General features: G+C 36.4%; 5 protein-coding genes across 6 annotated transcripts; 4 read left to right on the top strand and 1 right to left on the bottom strand.

The window, feature by feature from the left end:
- The first annotated feature begins 1,245 nt into the window (after positions 1-1,245).
- Positions 1,246-2,861, top strand: LOC109583910 (1-phosphatidylinositol 4,5-bisphosphate phosphodiesterase gamma-1-like). Of its 2 annotated transcripts, XM_019999424.1 has the most exons (8): positions 1,246-1,316; positions 1,363-1,456; positions 1,510-1,544; positions 1,614-1,736; positions 1,795-1,975; positions 2,039-2,193; positions 2,296-2,467; positions 2,543-2,861. In XM_019999424.1, the coding sequence occupies exons 1-8, from the start codon at positions 1,288-1,290 to the stop codon at positions 2,759-2,761; spliced, it is 1,008 nt and encodes a 335-aa protein (XP_019854983.1). In that variant the 5' UTR covers positions 1,246-1,287; the 3' UTR covers positions 2,762-2,861. The 2 variants fall into 2 exon arrangements, with proteins under 2 accessions (XP_019854983.1, XP_019854982.1); XM_019999423.1 differs by having other exon boundaries at positions 1,510-1,736.
- On the bottom strand, positions 2,826-4,393 carry LOC100635112 (leucine-rich repeat-containing protein 59-like). The gene is made up of 7 exons (XM_003388296.3): positions 4,221-4,393; positions 4,093-4,152; positions 3,649-3,912; positions 3,420-3,492; positions 3,219-3,359; positions 3,022-3,081; positions 2,826-2,978 (listed from the first exon to the last, which is right to left on the bottom strand). Exons 1-7 carry the CDS (start codon positions 4,344-4,346, stop codon positions 2,896-2,898), a joined length of 807 nt encoding a protein of 268 aa, XP_003388344.1. The 5' UTR covers positions 4,347-4,393; the 3' UTR covers positions 2,826-2,895.
- Positions 4,394-4,444: 51 nt separating this feature from the next.
- Positions 4,445-7,575, top strand: LOC105313601 (cytochrome c oxidase assembly factor 5-like). Its single transcript, XM_011407161.2, has 3 exons — positions 4,445-4,593; positions 4,951-5,052; positions 7,460-7,575. Exons 1-3 carry the CDS (start codon positions 4,489-4,491, stop codon positions 7,499-7,501), a joined length of 249 nt encoding a protein of 82 aa, XP_011405463.1. The 5' UTR covers positions 4,445-4,488; the 3' UTR covers positions 7,502-7,575.
- Positions 7,576-9,155: 1,580 nt separating this feature from the next.
- On the top strand, positions 9,156-10,260 carry LOC100634988 (methionine adenosyltransferase 2 subunit beta-like). The gene has a single exon (XM_003388295.3). The coding sequence runs from the start codon at positions 9,196-9,198 to the stop codon at positions 10,099-10,101; it is 906 nt and encodes a 301-aa protein (XP_003388343.1). The 5' UTR covers positions 9,156-9,195; the 3' UTR covers positions 10,102-10,260.
- A 485-nt stretch (positions 10,261-10,745) lies between these two features.
- LOC105313600 (uncharacterized) lies at positions 10,746-19,507 on the top strand. Its single transcript, XM_019999418.1, has 14 exons — positions 10,746-10,935; positions 11,017-11,084; positions 11,221-11,290; positions 11,380-11,492; positions 11,590-11,626; positions 11,713-11,817; positions 13,419-13,484; positions 14,011-14,250; positions 14,712-14,916; positions 15,748-15,912; positions 15,961-17,093; positions 17,432-17,508; positions 18,565-18,740; positions 19,251-19,507. Exons 1-14 carry the CDS (start codon positions 10,873-10,875, stop codon positions 19,271-19,273), a joined length of 2,541 nt encoding a protein of 846 aa, XP_019854977.1. The 5' UTR covers positions 10,746-10,872; the 3' UTR covers positions 19,274-19,507.
- Positions 19,508-19,751: the final 244 nt, after the last annotated feature.

The raw sequence follows: 19,751 nt of genomic DNA, 5'->3' as shown, positions 1-19,751 counted from the left end.
ACTTCCCATAAGCTGTAGCAGTGATATTGAAGAGAAGCTTGAAAAATCCTCTAATGTAGCTAATGTCCTCCGTGTGATTGAGAAGAAAGAATGCTCTCTGATTGATACCAGTCTTATTGCTGCTGTTGTTGAGGAGTTCAGAGTCACTGAAGCTGAGAGATACATTGAAGAGTATAAGGAGAAGTTGAGAGAATTCTGTCGGTCTATATCTGTCACTCTCTGCTTGAAGGAGAAGTTTGAAGCTAATCCTTCACTTCAATGTGAAACAGCTACCTATGTATTTGACTGGAGGCCTGATGAGAAGAAATTGAAAGATATCACTGATATTCTTTCCAAGACATCTGGAAAATTTGTTAAAATCAAGTTCATTGACACTGGATACTCCATTCTGATCACTTGCTCATTCCCTCACTCTCTCATTGGAGCTTTTATCACAAAGCTAATTGAAAATCTTGATGTATTAATGAAGAATGGCCTAAAGAAAGTTACCATTGGATGCTGTTTAATATGGGAGAAACAAAAATTAGAAGTATGTGAATCATCTTTATGTATTAATCATTATTTAGGAGAGGGAACAACTGCTGGAAGAAGATATAGATATGATTAAAGCCAATCAAGGAAATATAAGTGAAGATCCTTATGACTTACAAGTAATTTAATTGTGTGTATGCTATAGTAGTCACAAATTTTAACAGGAAAAGCCAGTTAGGATAGAGAAGAAAAAGAAACAGCTTGCAGCACCTGATTCTGGTGTACAGTCACTTGATACAAGTTTTGCTATTGTTACTTCACAACTAAAGAAAGAAAAAGAGACAAACAAGAGATTAGAAGAGAAACTACAAAGTTAGTATTAAACAGAAAATAATAATTATCATCAAATTATGTAATAGAAGTAAAAGAAAAGCACTGCATCCAGCATATGTTACTGTTAACTAATACTGACTCAGGTTAGAATAATAATAAATTATCATATTTAAACTGTGTATTAGCATTGAGTAGGATTAGGAGAGGAATGAGGATGGAGATAGAAGAATTGATATTATATTTGACAGCAAACAAATCTGGTATTGAATCATGTTGTATGTATCAGCACTATAGATCCTATAATAGATTTAGAGGATCAGAATGCAGCATTAGCAGAAAACAAGAGAGAGATAGAGTATTTGCAAGAACAAATATCATCAACTAATGTACAGTTACTCATGAAAAGAGAAAAGAACAAAGCCATGAAAGGTTAAGAACAGTATTGCATATAAACAGTACTGTTTTTCTTTGTCTATAGCTGATATGAAGAAAGAAAAGCAGGTTCTTTTCAAGTAAGCTAGGGCTTTTTAACATCATTTATAATTTTTGCTATCACAGTCAAGTGAAATTATTATCTGAGAAAGATGAGGCTAAAGAGAAAGAGCCTAACGTTGGAGATCCTGAAAAGATGAAAGAACCCACTGAGAAAAAAGTCAGAAATGATTTTTTTATTATCCTACTTTGTTTCTCCATTTTATTATTCAGATATTACCAATTGACACACTCCTCTTTGACCAACCGTTAGTAAAATTCTTTATACTTAATAACAGTGCAGTTGCACTAACTCTATTTTCTCCTATTCCTCACAGTTGGTTTCATGCTGAGTTAACTAGGGAAGATGCTGAAATGTTGCTGGATGATTACCAACACATTCCAGGAGCTTTTCTTGTCAGAGAAACTACAAGGAGTATACACTGTGCCATATCATTTATGTAAGTTGCACTTTGTCTTCCTTTCTTCTATTCTCTGTCGTTCTTTCTTTTTATGCAGTTTTCGACGAATGTGTAATCATGTGATGATTCATCAAAAATTGGAGAGAGATAACATGAAGTTTTATCTTCACCTTGATTTGAAGTTTGATTCAATTATTGAACTGATTGAGTATTATCGTCAATATCCAATTATTACTCTATATTTCAGTCAAGTGCTCACTATTGCTGTCCCTAAAATAGTGAGTAAAGCTATCATATTTTATAATTGTTTCACCTATCTTCTCTTTTTTATTTTCAACAAGGATGCATATGAAGCAAGACCATGGTTCAATTATGTTTCTAAAATGGAAGCTGAGCTTATGTTAAAAAGTGATGTGTCACTTGATGGTACTTTCTTAGTGCGTCCATCTAGTCAAGGATTTGAGGATGGAAAGGAGGCATTTGCTATTACCTTAAGGTGAATGAGAGATAGAAATTATGTAGCATTCTACATGTGTGCATTATATGTGCATGCTTCTATCATATTCCTTTAATTTTTATCTTTATACATCATGCCCAGAGCTAATGATAAAATACATCATATCAGAATTATTAAGGATAGGGAGCAGTTCACAATTGGAGGAGATACCTTTGACAGCTTAATAGAATTGATATACTATTATAAATATCAACCAATTTATCATGGCACTAAGCTTGCACATCCTATTAACAAAGAGATACTAGAGCAGAAAGTAAGAGAAGCCAGAAGATTATTATCATTATATTTTGGTGCTAGACTTTTAAGTTCATATTTTCTTTTTATGTAGAACCCTCATTGGCATCCATATGATTCTATTAAAGAGCCTCCTGTCACAGTATGTGCATCATACGACTTTAAAGCAACGGGAGCAAATGAGCTCTCATTTCAACGCGGAGCCCTTATCACTAATGTTGAGAAGATGGAGGGAGGCTTGTGGATTGGGGAGTATAAAGGATCTAGAGGTTGGTTTCCTGCAAGTTATGTCAGAGAGATACAAATTTCTTAGTTGTCATTGAACATTTACATGCATAACTTTATTTTTTGTGATATGACTTCTTTTTATTATGAAATTATGCGCAACCATTATTGCAATTTTAAGCTGAAAAGTATCCATAAAAGCAACAAAAAATAATTTCTTTGTTAAAGTTGCTCATTGCGTAGTTGATATAGCCAGGCACTAGCACCAGAGGCCAATATGGAAACTGTTATACAAAGTAGACAACCTGCAGGAACATAATACATTTTAAAGTCCTAAGTGGATCTTACCCCATCTTTTGAATCCTCTCTGCTTAGACTGCATGATTTCTTTAGTAGTGTCTTGGGTCTCTAAAAATCACCAAAATCACATGGCATTAATTATCAAATATACTTAATAGAAATAAATATAATTCTGTCTATTTTATTGATCATAATGTGTAAGAGTATAGCATTGATGAGTTCATCTACCATTAATTAATTGATACCTTCATCTTCTTGATTTTCTAATTCTTCTGTCTCTTTTCTTTCCATCCAAGCAGCTCTTCTCTTCTCTTTCTGTTCCTCCTTCAGCTTTTTTGCAATTCTCTTTTTTCTTTGCTGAGCCTTTTCCTTTTTGTGCTGCCGAGCTAACACATAGTGACAGAGAGAGGAGAAAACAATAGAAGAGATATTTCACTATAGTCTACCTTCTAGTTCCTTTCTCTCAGCCTCAATCTGTTCCTCGTGTGCTCTTTGTAATTGAGATATCAACCTTACAACCTACAGACAAAATCCATATTATACATTATGCATCAAAGAAAGTATTGATATATTAGGATAAGGAATGAAAGCAAATCAAAAATAAATGGAGCTTAGCTGAAAATTAACTTTTGTACATTAGTCTATGGGGAATCAATAGCCAAAGTATGAGGCTACCTTCTTAGCACAATCCTTGCATTCCTTTTCATTAGTGCAGTCTCCAGCTGCTTTCGCAATGTCCTCCCTGAGGGGGTTATCTCTCAAGTCCAGCCATTTGAGACGAGAGAGACTCGAAAAGCTGTAAGGTAATGTGATCAAAGCGTTGCCATAAAGATCGAGCTTTTGGAGTTTTTGCAGATCACCAAAATTCTCAGGGAGACTCGAGATGTTGTTTTTGCTGAAGTCGATTTCGATGAGAAACGCCAAAGAAGAAAATGATGACTATAAAGATTAAAAATGCATTTGTAAATGAGCATCATCTAGAGTACTAGATCTGTATTAATATACACAATGATCAATAGACTAATATTCTTAAAATTACCACAAAATTTTAATTTTTTTTACACATGGAACATAATGTGGTCACACCAATCGTCCTTGCATAATTAATATCAAACTCACTGGGACTTCGGTTATTTTATTTTGAGATAAATCCAGTCTATTAAAATTAGAAGCTCGGGTCTAAAATAATAATGAAAATAAACAATTGGTACTTGGTAGTGGACAATAAACCCTTTATCATAACTCACCAGTTCATTGACGGGGATTTCCTGCAAAAAGCACAGACTCAAATCAACAACCAAGCCATCAGTGTGCTCAGAGAGGAACTTCTTAGTCACCTTCTGTCCCTCTCCAGTGTGAACAGGGCCCGACATATTCACATTGGCATTGTAGAGGGCACAATTGCAAGCTCAGCCCCACCCCTTTTTAAAAGTAACACGTGGTTTCCGTACACTTCCGGACTCCAAAAAACACGTGTAGGTGGAGCCTATTAAAACGAGCCCCACCCATTTCGAAATGTCTGCAGTTGATGAGGAATTAGAAAACAAGCCAGTTAGACCTTGCACTGGATTAAGAACGGAATTATTAAAATGTCTTAAAGAATCGGAATGTTTTACTAAAGTGAGTTAAATATGAGTACAAATGTGGACTATTTACAAGATGATAATAATTAAAATTTAAAGCAATTATTATTATTAATAATATATAATTATTAATGAAGTATGTGGAATGATTGTATAAAGAGGAGGCAGAGAGAACAGTGAAAACAAATAGAATCATTACTATTGAAAGAGGAAGAGGTTTAGCTGCAACTTAATGTTTACAAACACTTTCCTGCAGTCTACATATTTCTTTCATACCCTAAATATGTACATATGAAATTAATGCTACATGCATACTTCTCCTTTCTCTCATCTCTCCTTCCTTTTTCCTACTTCGTTCTCTCTATGTCTCTCTCCTATCTCCATTTTATTATAGCATGGATTGACTCCAAGGCAATGTTTAGACTCAACATCACCTGGCTATGATCCGTCATGCCAATCTTTAGTTGTTGGTTTCTTTGAATGCAAAAGATCACTGGTAATAATAATAATGATAATAATAATAATAATAATAGTAATAATAACAATAAGAAATGCCTGAACCCATAGATATTTGATGTTTCCGGCTTTAATATCTACATGTATGCTAAACTGCATCCTTATCTTTATGTACTAGTTACCAAAACTAACTGATTTGAAGTATTTAATGAAGAATTAGTCATTATGGTAGCAAAATAGCATATGAAATGTAAAGGCGTGTCCACTATTAAAATTGAATTAATTTTACTCATCATTGTTGTGAGTGTGTTAGATTCAATTTTATATGGCTTCATTTGATGTAAGTTACGTAACTGGTAATGCATACATTGTAACCACTCATGTACCATATCTTCCTTGTCCAGCTTATGGTTTAACAGCAATTGAATGCTCATTGAATAGTAGATATTTCTTTTGTTGCCAATGGATGATTTACAAGGTAGCTAGGTAGCTACTATTAGTAGTAGAATGACTAGAATTTTTATGGCATCATGCTTACTATTGGTACATTAGGCGTGGCTGCTGAGCACATACTCAAGCATGTAATCATTGTAATATGATCTATGCTGATTACACTACAGAGTTCTTGAATTGTGCATTGCTCTATGTACTTGAGTCACCTCATTCTAGAGAATGATATAAAGATGATACTTGTTTAAAATTAGGCCAAAGGCCATGGATGTTGTATTTTGTCAAAAATGGCTAAGAGAGAATTTGCCATTTTTATAATTTTTTCTGATGCATATACATGTACTTATGTTGTGTAGAAAGTTTGAGCTGATTCCGTTAAAAATTGAATTTTTTACAAATTTTTTAAAGTTGCTCAAAAATTGGATGAAAGTCCCTGTACTATAGTACAGGGTCGTGGGCCGAATTTTGCCAAAAATGACTAGGAGAGAATTTTCAATTTTTATATTTTTTTCTGATGCATATACATGTACTTATGTTGTGTAGAAAGTTTGAGCTCATTCCAATCAAAATTAGATTTTTTATGAATTTATAAAGTTACTCAAAAATCGGATCAAAATCCCTGTACTATAGTACAGGGTCACGGGCCAAATTTCATCGAAATTGAAAAGAAGAAAAATTGCAATTTTTATAATTTTTTCTGATACATATACATGTACTTATGTTGTGTAGAAAGTTTGAACTGATTCCGATCAAATATGGAATTCTTACGAATTTTTTAGTAACTTTAAAACCTCAAAAACTGCAGACCATTTAAATGCCCTGTAGCTGCTGTTGTTATTATTATGCAAATCGCAAGAAGCTAATGAAATGTTTGTCTATTCTTTTATTAAATTACACCACCTTTCTTGGAGAGGCTATGATAATTAATAGCCATAAGTGAACACTCTCATGCAACCAGTAATACTGTCCTCCCTGTATTACCTCATTCCATCTTTACTTAAGTCAATTACAGTGAAGCATCGTACAGTAGCATTATTATATTATCCTGCCAGCAATAATAATACTCTTCTTGTTGGTATGGCTGAGGATTTTCCCTTTGCACTCCTACTCAGACATGCATGTATTTTCACTTATTTGGAGAGAGGAAGGTAGAGGAAGAGAGATAGAGTGCAGTCGTATCTTAAAAGATAAAGAGACAATAGTATTCAATAATTGTCATGATAAAATTACAATTAACAAGGGTCAAAAATTAGCATATTCTCATAATTTTTTGTCAATTCATGTACATGATGTATTGTAGTACGTATGTAGTACATGATTTAATGTTAATAAACATGTAGTTTCGAACATAAGGAAAAGGATATTGTAAATAAATACGATAATGTACTTTTGATCTTAGGTACACACACACAGTAGGGTTTTTCCTATTTAATTTACTTTTCCTGTCAGGCTGGCCCTTAGACAATTTGACATATACATGTACATGTATGTACAGTCTTTCATAATGATGCACAAGTGATTGGTGTGAATGATATCTGTGTAATATGAGTCAGATATCAATACTAGTCTAATCATTATTGCCCTGAGGCTATGCATGCACACACTGGGGATACACTGTATCCTATACTTTAATCTGCCCTGGTATTACAAAGCCATAATGAATCCTTCTCTCATGTACATCTCATTTTATGCACATGGAGTGATCTATATAGTGATCTCTATTATTATACTATTATGCTTTGCTATGCATGAATATGCAGTTATGCAGACAGTGGAGGTAATAAGTTTAAAATATCAATGTTGTTCAATATGCCATGGATGGATGAGTGAGAGTGATTGCTGCCCTTGTTATGTGTTGCTTCATAGACAGAGCTCCTAGCTATTTGATTATACTATTAATAGTACTACTGTAATTATAATATAATTATTGATTGTGGTCCATTAATTTACTGAAATTCATCATTTTTATTGTTATTATTATTCTTTATTGTTTATAGCTTGATAACAGACAGAGATTTCGAGGGCGAAAGGGCTACTAATCACAAACTCTATAATATACTAACGATTCTTCATATATTGTACTATTATTATGAAAAAATCAATTTGCATAAAAGCAATAATGATCACGTGATGCCCTGTAAGCACGGAGATATCCGGATGCGCGCGGTCATAAAAATTCCACACTGCACACACTGCCTCGTTCGGCAGAGACGAAGAAGGAGAAACTACTCCATTCCCTCAGCTAACCTTACGTGCCTCTTAGCACGATCGAAGACGACCCCACTCTCTCGGGACTCTCGAAGTATCAAAGAGATCATTAACGAAGACAATTCCGTCTTACCCAGACTCTTTCTCACATTTATATCAAGCCCTTGATATCCTCTCTATAAGACAATGGAAAACTCTAACCAGCTCCTGCACTTTCTCACAGCCGCCACCTCAAACCTCCAGAGCGCTCTAAGCCAACCCAGCAACGGGAAAAAGGTCAATCATAGAAAGTACATTCAAAAGAGGCTACAACGTAGCAATGGCTCAAACAAGCTCCGAAAGAACAACACAACAAAAACTGTCAGCAGTTCTTCAACTGCCTCGGTCACTACAGTAACAGGACCACGCCCACAACCAGTCGCAACCACCGCTGGGTCCGTTACTCAACAGCAACCAATGTACTGGCAACCACCGGCCATGACAAGCACTTACGAGCAGTACTACTTCTCTCCTTCTTCGTCTCCTCTTCCTCTCTCTTCTGCCTATTCCTCTCCTCCTTACTCTGCTTCTTTTAGTCGTCCGCCATCTTGTCCCATCCCTCCTCCTGTCTCACAGGAAGAGGATGAGTTAGAGAGCCTACTCACTGAAATCGGTCTAAACGGCTCAACCAATCCCGTGAGTAATATGATGATGGCTCCCACTCATACCACAAGCCATCCACCAGTCTCCGTGGCAACTACATCGTCCTCTCTATCAGCCACGAGCCTTGATGTGTATCTTCCTTCGGACTCCCCTCTCTCTGACTTCTCCGACATCGATGACTCAGTCTGTTCTGCTTATTCCTCGCCCCGTAACCCCTCCCCCGTCTGCTACCCACCCACTGCACCATCTCCCCACGTTCAGTCCCGTGTAGCCACAGCATCTTGCGAGTGGCTCCAGCCGACTATGTTAGGTGGATCCAACTCTGTAGGTGGTACTGGAGTATTGCCAACTTCTTACGATGCGATGCCCAATTTGGGACCTTCTCTGAATGATTGGAACTTTTCTCAGCTCAGCGATCTTCATGTCTTGCCATGAGTCTTGTAGTTGTTGATTGTCGCCATCATCATCGTCGTCATCTGTTGTTTATGTTTCAAACTAAACTTATATTTGTTTGTCTTTTCCAATTTATACATCCTCTCCTCCCTCCCCTCCCCCCCCTCTCTCTCTCTTTTCTTTTACCACACCCTCATCACAACTCCAGGAGCCAATTTGGCTCTCTGGCTCGAAGTCAATATTAAAAAAATAATCAAAAAATCATTATAAAAATTATTTTTGTCGTGTGTGTGAGATGTTGTGCCCAATTATAATTGGCCTGAGGCTTATAGGAAGAGATTAGCTGATCATTATGTGATTATGCAAAATGATCTAATCTCTTAAGGCATTCCTATTAACTTCAGCACTTTTATGTTCTTTTAAAGTTAGCCCCTATAATAATCAAAAATTAATAATGTAGGTGTGGTTGTGTTGACGTTCCGCCTACAAAATGGCTACCAAAGGAAAGGTATTGCTCACAGGAGCCTCAGGACTGCTCGGTCGTCAGATATACCAGTGCCTCAAGAAGAGCAGCTGGGAAGTGATGGGGCTCGCCTATTCCAGGGGAGGCGAGGAGCTGGTGAAGGCTGATCTGCTAGATTTTGAGAAAATGAGGGAAATCATGACTGACTTCAAGCCAGCCATTGTGATACACTCAGCTGCTGAGAGGAGACCAGACAAAGTACAGAAAGATGAAGACAAGGCACGTGGACTGAATGTGACAGCAACGCAAGAACTCACGAGACTCTGTCAAGAGTTGGGGAGTTTTCTAGTGTATATAAGCACAGACTATGTCTTTGATGGGACCTCCCCTCCTTATCGCCATGACGATGCCCCAAACCCCCTCAATACATACGGCCAGTTAAAACTAGATGGAGAGAAAGCCGTTTCGAGCTACATCGATTCTGCTATTGTTAGGGTACCCATTTTATACGGGCCGGTTGAGACTTTAGACGAAAGTGCCGTCACTATTCTATTTAAAGCCCTCCTCTCAAACGACCCTGCTCCAATGTCAGATTATGAGAAACGCTACCCAACACACACGAGAGACATTGGGGTCTTCCTTGAAGCCTTCTCTTCCAAGGTTCTCACCGATAGGGAGATTTGTCGTGGTTCTTGGCACTTTGGAGGATCTGAAGTTTTGACAAAGTACGACATGGTACTGAAAATGGCTAAGGTTTTTAAATTGAGTTCCAAACACTTGATACCTGTTCGAGAGCCTTCGGGCGGTGCCCCACGACCTTTCAATAACGAGTTTGACTATTCACAAACTAAGAAGCATTTCACAATGGATATTACTTCATTTGAAGATGGGATAAAGACAGTTTTGGAGCCATTTCTGCCGCCAAAAGAATAGCTTAGCTTTGCAGTTATTGCCTATTTAGTGATGCTTTTGTGCAGGAGGTGAGATTTTGAATATGTCACTCAATTGTTTCTAATTATAATGATGCTGTCTTACGTTTGAAATTTGATCTTACTCACTTTTTTGTTTAAATTATAAAAATAAATAATATCATGTGACAATACATTAGCCATTTTTGCTTCAAATTTTTAATTAAATTTGCTGCTGTACATTAATCATACCCAATGCTCCTGTTCTGAGGCCATGGTGTGGTATGATTTTTAAATGGAGAACACTTGCAAATTTTCACAACTGATAATCAAAAGAAGGGAATACATATACTGGTACATACTTGGAAACTGATGGTTGATGAAAACTTATCAGAACTCAATTTTACTACTATAAGGCATAATTAGATAGAGATTGAGGTTGTCATGCATATGGCCACTGTTGCATTTACTCTTGCTGAATGAGCAGAAGAATTTTCTTGGTTTTTGCTGTTTGCTAAAATTTTCACCGCATCAATATAAATTATTGGTTGCCTCATTGATAAGAGTCAGCACTGTAGAGTCCTGTGGGCATATCTATCCATCAGTGTGTACTGTAAACAGGCTGATGAATTCTCTCATGATTGCATTCTTAAAATAACTGACTGGATTCCTGTGGGTGACTGTACTCGTGAATACACTCCACCTTCAAAGCTTTTAGCATCCTGTGTCCCTCTGCAAAGACAGAAAGAGAGCTTAGGAAAAAAAAGAAGAGAAAAGATTGTCGAGGGTTTTTAAGATGGAAGAAAAGTCCGGGGTAGAGATGCAAGCTGCTGTGAGCGAAGCAAAAGCATGGATCGAGGTAAGCGAGTGCTTTTACTATAAATGCGGTTTGAAAAGAAGCCGTTCTGGCTCTCCCCTTTTCACCCTCTGCTAACTACAGGCTGTTACTGGGAAAACACTGAGAGGAGAGTTTAGAGAGTCGCTGGAAGACGGTGTGGTGCTCTGCGAGTAAGTATTTAGAGTGAGAGAAACCAGAGGAGAAACCTTTGAAAATTTAATTCAATATTATAATTTACTATGCTTGCAATAGCTTGTGCAGACTCTTTGTTATCACTTTGTTTCACCCTCACTCTCTCTCTTGTAGGCTAATAAATACACTGAATCCTGGCTGCATTCGTAAAATAAACATGAAGAATATAGCCATCGCTCACTTGGTGAGAGAAAGAATGCTGCACAGAATATTTAACTTTCTCTCTTTCCTCCATTTCCGTCATATACACACACTCACTTCCACACCCTATAGGACAATTTGAAACAGTTTTTGACTGGTTGTGAAGCACTTGGGCTCAAAGACAGTCAGCTTTTTGACTTGACTGACTTGCAAGCTCCTGGTACCCTGAGAATGAAATCAGGAGGGTAAGTGCTAATCACTGTGTGTCAACAAGAATTTAATTTTAGATTCAATTTATTAAGTTTCGAATCTCACTCTTTCTCTCCCCTCCATCTCTCTTAGAGTGAAGCATACAACGGCTGAAAGAAGGCTAAGAAATGTAATACCAACACAGCCCACACTATCATTAAGCAACATAACTCTATTTCATCATTACCCCCTCTCTCTCTCTCTCTTCCTGAGCAGGTGGTTATAACTTTGTACTGGCTAGGGAGGAAAATATTCTTATCTCAAAGCTACCACGGGCCACAGCTGAACCTCGATGCATTCAAAGAGATTCTTGATATACCAGTAAGCCAGCCAATCACAGCATGATAAAATATGTAATACCAGTAAGCCAGCCAGTCAAGAGTACAACACAATATGCAGATCAACACATGTACATGTACATTTACGCCTACACAGACACATGCTCATTCCACATTGATGCAAAACACTAGCTACACAAGGAAGCAAGTTTGTAATGAATCCATAAAACACGTATAGATTAGCTCCTCACACTCTGATAATGCTACCCAAAGGAGGCAATGTGTATTACGAGTATATGGTAAAGCATGCTTTATATGTGTACATAAACCTCGCTTAATCTTATTAACTGGATGAACTGTACTATGTATGATGAGCTGTACCTGACACATTATAAATATTTGCTTATTATTATGTCATACGTACACTTTGTCCTATATTTTAAAAGTAATCGCATTATAGCACTAATCAAGATTCCTCTGACTTGTTGATGCATGGAAATCAGTCACAATCCTTTGATTAATTTGATTTTTTTTTAAAGTAGAATGTAGTGTTATTATAGTATCCTTTAGTGTGAAGTAGTGGAGTGTTGACAGTGACAGGATTAATGTATCATTGTATGTATGGATATACTCACTTGACACCTGCTAATAGTGGTGTCTTCCCTCTATAAATTGAATGTTATTTGCCAAACCCAAAGGACACCTGGCCCAGTACATTTTCTGTACCCACACTCTCCTCAATCACATACCTTGGATTGCACATTGCGTGGCTAACTCTTTCAATATTAAATCACAATTACTTTCACATCATTATCTGCTTGCTACTATTGAATTATTTAAATTGGATTTTTATTTTGATTAAACTAAAAGAGCTTCTGTTTATACCTATTTATCCCATATTGCCTAGCAAAAAGCTGTTTCTCATAAATAAGAAATAAACCTGGCTTTATTTATCCCTCTTTCCATTCAAACATGCTCTTGTTCCTCCATCATGGCATAACACTCATAACAAGGCTAATTTTTCTCTGAAATGTTTATACGAATAGCATAAATTTTTACTCCTTCTCTCCAGTTTCTAAGCTGTAATTACATACTGGAGCTAATCATAGATCCATGGTTTAATTGTGTGTGTATGATTGTGTCTAAATATTGACATATCACCTCTTAGTGACTGGTATGCGATGTAAAGGTATTTTCAATGCACTTAATGTGTAGGTGTGTGTGGTGTTAAACAAGCTTACTAGTGAGTGATGGAATGAGAGTATGTTTGTAGGTACATGTGTACATACGGATGTACTGATAATGTGTGTGTGTGTGTGTGTGTGTCATTCAATGTGCAATGTGTCTATAACAGTTATCACTGGTTTGTATAGTATCTAATGTGTTATGTGATATACTAGGAGGCTTCCTATTGCATGTGTGTATACATAAACATGACATAATGTGCATTCATGGCACTTTAATGCATTAGCAGTAATGTACCATAGAGATATTGTATTACTGTTTATGCATACATGTACATGCATGTATTGCAAATATGAATTTAGAATATGCGCATGTTCTTGTATTGTTTGTGTGTCCTTTGTGATTGCATCAGATTACAGTTGATCACGTTTATTTTAATTTTTTCCTCTTATTTTTTAGAGTCAGAATTATTACCTGAAGGGATATGACGATAATCCCAGCCCGGTTGCTCCAAGGGCTAGCAGTGTAAGAATTATGTTTACTCTCCTATATATGTATCTCTTTCTGTTAGCCTTTCAATCTTTATATACATGTATCTCAACCTCTTTCATTTTCATTATTACTTTTGTATAGTTTCTTTGTTTGTCATTAGTAGTTTGTCCTATTATCACTTTCATGTGCATAAATCTCTCCATATAATGCTGTTATAGTTATCATAAGTTATGCATGACGAGAGCTTTCACATGAGAACAGCATTTAATTTGTGATCTAATTCATCAAACATTTCTTAAGAATTGAACTTGCATCCCTAGTGCATTAAAATTGGTGCTGATGGAATGATGGTATGTAACTGTTTGGACTTCATATCAATGCCAGATTATGTTCAAGTATGAAGGAAATTAGTTTTAGAGTGAATTTTTAAAGCTTTAGATCTTTTGCATTCTGTTGTTCGAATTTCAGTCAAAGTTTGTTGATATTCCTATTGTCCCATTTCTATACACATAATTATCATTTACTTCTCTCCCCCCTCTCTCTTTATTACAATTGGCAGATATCTAAACAACCAGTAGCAACAAAGCCTCCTCCACAGGCACTCCCAGCCACCAGCAATCATACCCCAGCAGCTAAACCAATACCACCCCCTACCATTAATCCACCAGTCAAGGCTAAACCTCTGGAAAATGGAGGAGAGGACAGAGAGCTATCAGCTGATGAGTTGCTGGCCAATATACAGTCGGTTGTTGATGAGTTGCATCTCGACTATTCATCGAGCAATGGTGGCTCTCCTGAGGTGAGTTAATTGCCCCAAGGGATTTGGTGTCCTTTATTGTGTCAAGGAGTTGATGATATTATTATAAGACAAGACAAACATAAGGAATTCTTTTATTCTGTTTGTATAATGTCCTCAGCTTTACTGCATGACTGGGTTTAGTATATGCAACTATTCTTAAGGCCATTGATGAACATAATGTATCATTTATTAAGTACACATGCTACCAAGAGTTGATGCTACATGCAATAAAGCATTACTATTAGCATTATTATTTATTAAATATCAATAGAATAACACAATAGATGAATAGAGAAATAAACACTATTTGTCATTCATTCCAATGCAAACACTGTAGGCCTATAATACTCTTAATACAGATTAAGACTCACATGCATTAGTGATAATACTGTAATTGATTTCTTTAAAATAATGTGCAATTCACAATTCCCTTCTTTATAACACTCTCTATTCCCCATTAGCAATTCCACAGAGGCCAGCCAACAACAACACACTCAACCCCGTCTCCATTGCTATCAACTCCTCCACTAATATCTGGCTCACCCATCACTGATAACATTAGCTTCAATGCCACCATTAGGACCAACAAAGGAGGGAGCTTTGGACTACAGATTATTGGAGGGGCAGACACTTCTGTGCCTGCTCAGATAGAACTATTGCTACCAGGTAATAAAACAAACAAACAAACAAACAAACAAACAAATAAATAAACAAACAAACAAACAAATAAATAAATAAATAATGTAGAGCATATGTGCACATACATAACTACGTACATGTGCATGCATACCTGTAGTTTTTGATGATTTGTTAATAATCATGTATGGTAATTTGTCTTACATATTATTCAATAGTCCCTCCCTTTATAACAATTGTATCTGAGTGTAGGAGGTACTGAGTCCATCATTAATGCATGTATTACCATCACCATTATACTGACAATCTATATGTATGCATGTCATCATTGCTTGATAAAGAAGTAACAGCATACCACAGTAGTGTAGCTATGCTGTATCCAATGTCTTAGTGCCTAATGCTAGTGTGGTACATGAGGGAGTAGATGTATCTGTGGTATTTTGTGTGGGATGTGTATGTGACATACTTGCATGTGTTCTTGTTGTTTTGTTTATAATGTTATATGTCAAGCAGTAATTATGCAGTAATTAAAAGAAGCATTCTTCACTAAATAAATTGTTTTAGTATAAAGTACATTGTCGATGACACGAGCAATATAATTACATTTTGTATTTCTCAACTTTAAATTCATGGTGAAGTACTTACACCCTTATGTACTCTTGCACATAGTAATCTGATTATAGTAATGTACCGGTAAATGACATTTTCTCTCTACTCTCTTTCTCTCTCTCCTCTTTTGTACTATCTTTTTTTCATCTTTCCTTGTCTCAATTTTTCAATCTTCTCACCTTCCATTCCTTTCCTTTTCTCTTTACCTTTCTTTCTCTCTCTCTCTTTCTCTCTCTCTCTTTCTTTCTAAAGGTGGTCCTGCTGAATCCAGTGGCCTCAGACCAGGAGATCTCATAGTATCGATTAATAATCAAGACGTATCGGGACACAACCACTTTGATCTCATCTCCCTCATCAAACAGAGCTCTGCCAATGGTAGCGTTGTCATGGGAGTTGTCAGGAGACCTCCTTCAGCTGGTAAGGAGAACATAATTGAAATAATTATTTTTATTTTTTATTTTTTAGATGAAGGAGACGAGAATGTGCCACAAAACTTTTCAAGAACCGAGTCTCAGATTATATGGGAGGAGGAGCATGAGGAGAGAGAGAGGCAGCGTAAAGAGGTTGCACTGCTTTACAAGCAGGACAACAGGAATATTAAAAAAGAGGAAAAGGAGGAAGAGGAGGAGGAGGAGGAAGACTGGGAGGGTATGTTGGATGAACAGCTCCAGTGGCAGAACTCGGAATCAACGAAACCACTCGAAGATCTTCAGCAAAAGCTTGACTCGCTCCGACACTTGGCAGAGCGGAAACCTCCGTCAGTTGGTATCTCAGCAATGAGTACCATAGAGCCAGCAAAGGAAGAACAAAAAGAAGAGATAATGGGAGCAGCTGAGAAGGAAGAACCAAAGATTGATGAGAGAGTAGAGGAGGTGATTGAAGATGGTGCTACTCCTGTGGCATCTGATGATGAAGAAGTTGATTTGGTTGAGAATGTGAGAGGAGAAGGAGAAGGAAGAGAGGCTGACCCTGTGGTTACCATACCTCGTGAGATCACTCCGCCTAACGTTGGGCCCGAGGAAGATCCTTTTGCACCACTCACAAAATCCTCAAGCGACCAATCAGAATTGTTACAAGAGGTGCTCTCGGCTAGAACGAGTCTAACAAACGGAATGGGGACAGAAAAAATGACGACAGTGAGTAGTAAGCAGATGTTTAATAACAGCGGGACATGGTCCTCAACTTCGACTGAGAACCAATCAAGATTACGTCAATTTAGTACGCCCAATGCAAGAGTCATTTCACTTGATTTCAGCGGAGAAGAAACCACAGAGGATGTACAAGGAGGATGGAAAGTTAAGGCAGTCCAGAAGACAAGGTGGACTCCAGAAATGAAAGATAACAGGAAAGTGACGCCAGTTCGAAGCCAATCACTTGCTATGCCGAGAGTCACGCCCCAAACCACGCCCCAAAGCACAAGCTACTATACGCCTAATCAATCAATGCCAAGGACGACGGACAAGAGAATGAACTCATTTTCAAGGGGAGTGGCAGGGGGAGGAGCAAGAGGAGCATACGAGAAGCATGAGGTAGTAGTTACTGATTTGAGGGGTCGGTCTTCAAGTTATGGAGCACCAGAAGAACATAAGATGCAGCACGTAAGTGATGGCATTATATACATGTACATGTATCAGTCAGACATTGCTCAATTGGAGGGTTCTAAATCACTATGTATACTACTACATGAAATTATTTAGAAACCACCAGTAACCTCCTAGGAGGTAAATTTCATTGTAAAACTGTCTATCTAGCAAGCTTGGTTGATCATTATTATTCTTTATTATAGGCAAATAATTTCACAAAACTTGTAAAAATATTCTTATAATCTTAATGATTAAATGTATTAAAATTTATACATTATGTATGTATGCTAGTAGCTCATATTCCACACTTAGTTTGTGTGTGTTAAAGTTATTTTTTATTTGCTCTAATATAGTTTCAAGCTCGTCCCAGTAGTGGTCAGGTTCACAGTGTCACTAATAGCAAAAGACCACCAAACTGCACTCACTGCAGGTAAGTCATTCATCATAGATAAAGCATGCACATATATACATATTCGTCTAATATTTGAGCTAATGCTAATCAAAATTAATTTTTTAAGAATTTAGTCAAAGACTCTTCACCGTCTATGCTATTCAAAAATTGGGTCAAAGTACATGGTCTCAGGCCAAATTTTGTCAAAATTGAAAAGGAGAGAATTCTCACTTTTTATATTTTTTCCTGATACATATTCGTGTTTTTATCTTATGTAGAAAGTTTGAACTAATTTCGAACAAAATTATATTTTTTATGAATTTTTGAAGTTACTCAAAAATTGGACAAAAGTCCCTGTACTATAGTACAGGGCCACGGGCCAAATTTCGCCAAAATTGAAAGGGAGAGAATTCTCCATTTTTATAACTTTATGTGATACATACATATGTTTTTATGTTGTGTAGAAAGTTTGAGCTGATTTCGGTCATAATTGGATTTTTTATGAATTTTTAAAGTTATTCAAAAATTGGACAAAAGTCCCTATACTATAGTACAGGGCCACGGGCCAAATTTCGCCAAAATTGAAAAGGAGAGAATTTTCACTTTTTATATCTTTTCCTGATACATATTCATGTTTTTATTTTTAGTAGGAAGTTTCAACTAATTTTGAACAAAATTGGATTTTTTATGAATTTTAAAAGTTACTCAAAAATTGGACAAACGGCCCAATTTTGCCAAAATTGAAAAGGAGAGAATTCTACATTTTATTAACTTTTTATGATACATACATATGTTCTTATGTGGTGTAGAAAGTTTGAGCTGATTCCGGTCACAATTGGATTTTTTATAAATTTTTAAAGTTACTCAAAGATTGGACAAAAGTCCCTGTACTATAGTACAGAGCCATGGGCCAAATTTTCAAATTTTTAAATTTCAAATTTTTGATGATGGTAGCTATTAATAAAACACTAGTAGCCATCTTTATCAGGAGGATTCTCAGCTGTAAAGCAGTAACTTTTTCATCAAAAGTGGCCCATGTTTAGAAGTTTTATAGTATGACATAATGTCTATTTTCTCCCTCCATTGTTGTGCTAGGAGTCCCATTACTAGTGGACCAATGATGTCCATTCCAGCAAGAAAGATTCACTTTCACTCAAAATGTCTCATTTGCGTCGTCTGTCGATCTCGTCTCACTCTGGGCCATGGACGAACAACAGTGTTTCTCCGACACTCCCTCCCTCACTGTGCCTCCTGCTATTCTACTGATAATGGTGAGAAGAGGAGGAGGAATGGAGGGAGAGAGAGAGCATTTCATGTGTGTAGAGAGAGAGAGAGTTGAAGGAGGAAAATGAGGGACTAATTTAAAGAGCATATTATTCAAGTTCATTATTGACAGCTGAACATAAATGTGTCACTGAGCTTACATGTAAAATAACAAATAATAAATTACATGTAAAATTACTGATAATGGTGAGAAGAGGAGGAATGGAAGGAGAGAGAGAGCATTTCATGTGTGTAGAGAGAGAGAGAAAAATGAGGGACTAATTTACGGACTATAATAGATAATTTTTTTACAATGGCAAAAAAGAGACTTGAAGGGAAAAATGAGAGATTAATTTAAGGACAATATAATAGAGCCTTTTTATCCTGGCACATTTTTTAAAGCATATGTCAAGTTCATTAGGCATTTTTGACAGCTGAAATAATGTGCATAAATGTGTCACTGAACTTACATGTAAAACCTTGATTCAAAAAAATTTTTTTTATTTTTAAATATTTAGGTATTAAAGCTACAACATGCTAAATTACAGATCCACTTACAAATAAAGAAATTTATTTCTTCAAAAATGAATGATTTCTCTATATTTCTAACACTTTCACACTAATTCTTAACCCTGATGCAATTGCCAATACTTATTATAAGTAACAATTAATAATTATTATTACTTTATACTTATTTAATATTACTTTGTGTTTTGTATGAATGCTATTAGTGGTTTCATTAATTAACTGCAAAAATATCATTCTATACTAAAAATGCATCAAAACCAACACACCCAGTACAACCTCCTACACATAGCAATCAAGGGTGTAGTCCCCATTTTCAGGGACTGCCCTGAATTATACTGCATAGAAATTCAATTAAATGCCAAGTTACTACAGGGCTAGCTACAACAACAGCTGCAATCAACTGTTTTATTTTCCATGAAAATAATTTGTATTTCATAAAGATCACTGCACAACAAAACTGAAGACATATCTAATGACATTATGACATGTTA

This window comes from Amphimedon queenslandica, unplaced genomic scaffold (assembly GCF_000090795.2).
Source record: "Amphimedon queenslandica unplaced genomic scaffold, v1.1 AMPQUscaffold_13268, whole genome shotgun sequence".
NCBI classification, from domain to species: Eukaryota; Metazoa; Porifera; class Demospongiae; order Haplosclerida; family Niphatidae; genus Amphimedon; species Amphimedon queenslandica.
The sequence above is the reverse complement of the archived record's forward strand: the minus strand, read 5'-3'. Positions and strand labels throughout refer to the sequence as shown.

What these genes read in the sequence shown, in the direction of transcription:
- LOC109583910 (XM_019999423.1), top strand. Translation starts at nt 1,288, where the DNA reads ATGAAGAAAGAAAAGCAGGTTCTTTTCAA. An exon ending in GCATTTGCTATTACCTTAAG is followed by an intron (nt 2,194 to 2,295) that starts GTGAATGAGAGA and finishes CATCATGCCCAG; the next exon opens with AGCTAATGATAAAATACATC. An exon ending in AAGAGATACTAGAGCAGAAA is followed by an intron (nt 2,468 to 2,542) that starts GTAAGAGAAGCC and finishes CTTTTTATGTAG; the next exon opens with AACCCTCATTGGCATCCATA.
- LOC100635112 (XM_003388296.3), bottom strand. Translation starts at nt 4,346, where the DNA reads ATGTCGGGCCCTGTTCACACTGGAGAGGGACAGAAGGTGACTAAGAAG. An exon ending in GCAAGGATTGTGCTAAGAAG is followed by an intron (nt 3,493 to 3,648) that starts GTAGCCTCATAC and finishes TTTTGTCTGTAG; the next exon opens with GTTGTAAGGTTGATATCTCA. An exon ending in GAGAGGATTCAAAAGATGGG is followed by an intron (nt 2,979 to 3,021) that starts GTAAGATCCACT and finishes ATGTTCCTGCAG; the next exon opens with GTTGTCTACTTTGTATAACA.
- LOC105313601 (XM_011407161.2), top strand. Translation starts at nt 4,489, where the DNA reads ATGTCTGCAGTTGATGAGGAATTAGAAAACAAGCCAGTTAGACCTTGC. An exon ending in AATCGGAATGTTTTACTAAA is followed by an intron (nt 4,594 to 4,950) that starts GTGAGTTAAATA and finishes ATTTTATTATAG; the next exon opens with CATGGATTGACTCCAAGGCA. An exon ending in TTGAATGCAAAAGATCACTG is followed by an intron (nt 5,053 to 7,459) that starts GTAATAATAATA and finishes TATTGTTTATAG; the next exon opens with CTTGATAACAGACAGAGATT.
- LOC100634988 (XM_003388295.3), top strand. Translation starts at nt 9,196, where the DNA reads ATGGCTACCAAAGGAAAGGTATTGCTCACAGGAGCCTCAGGACTGCTC.
- LOC105313600 (XM_019999418.1), top strand. Translation starts at nt 10,873, where the DNA reads ATGGAAGAAAAGTCCGGGGTAGAGATGCAAGCTGCTGTGAGCGAAGCA. An exon ending in TTGCTCCAAGGGCTAGCAGT is followed by an intron (nt 13,485 to 14,010) that starts GTAAGAATTATG and finishes TACAATTGGCAG; the next exon opens with ATATCTAAACAACCAGTAGC. An exon ending in GATAGAACTATTGCTACCAG is followed by an intron (nt 14,917 to 15,747) that starts GTAATAAAACAA and finishes TTCTTTCTAAAG; the next exon opens with GTGGTCCTGCTGAATCCAGT.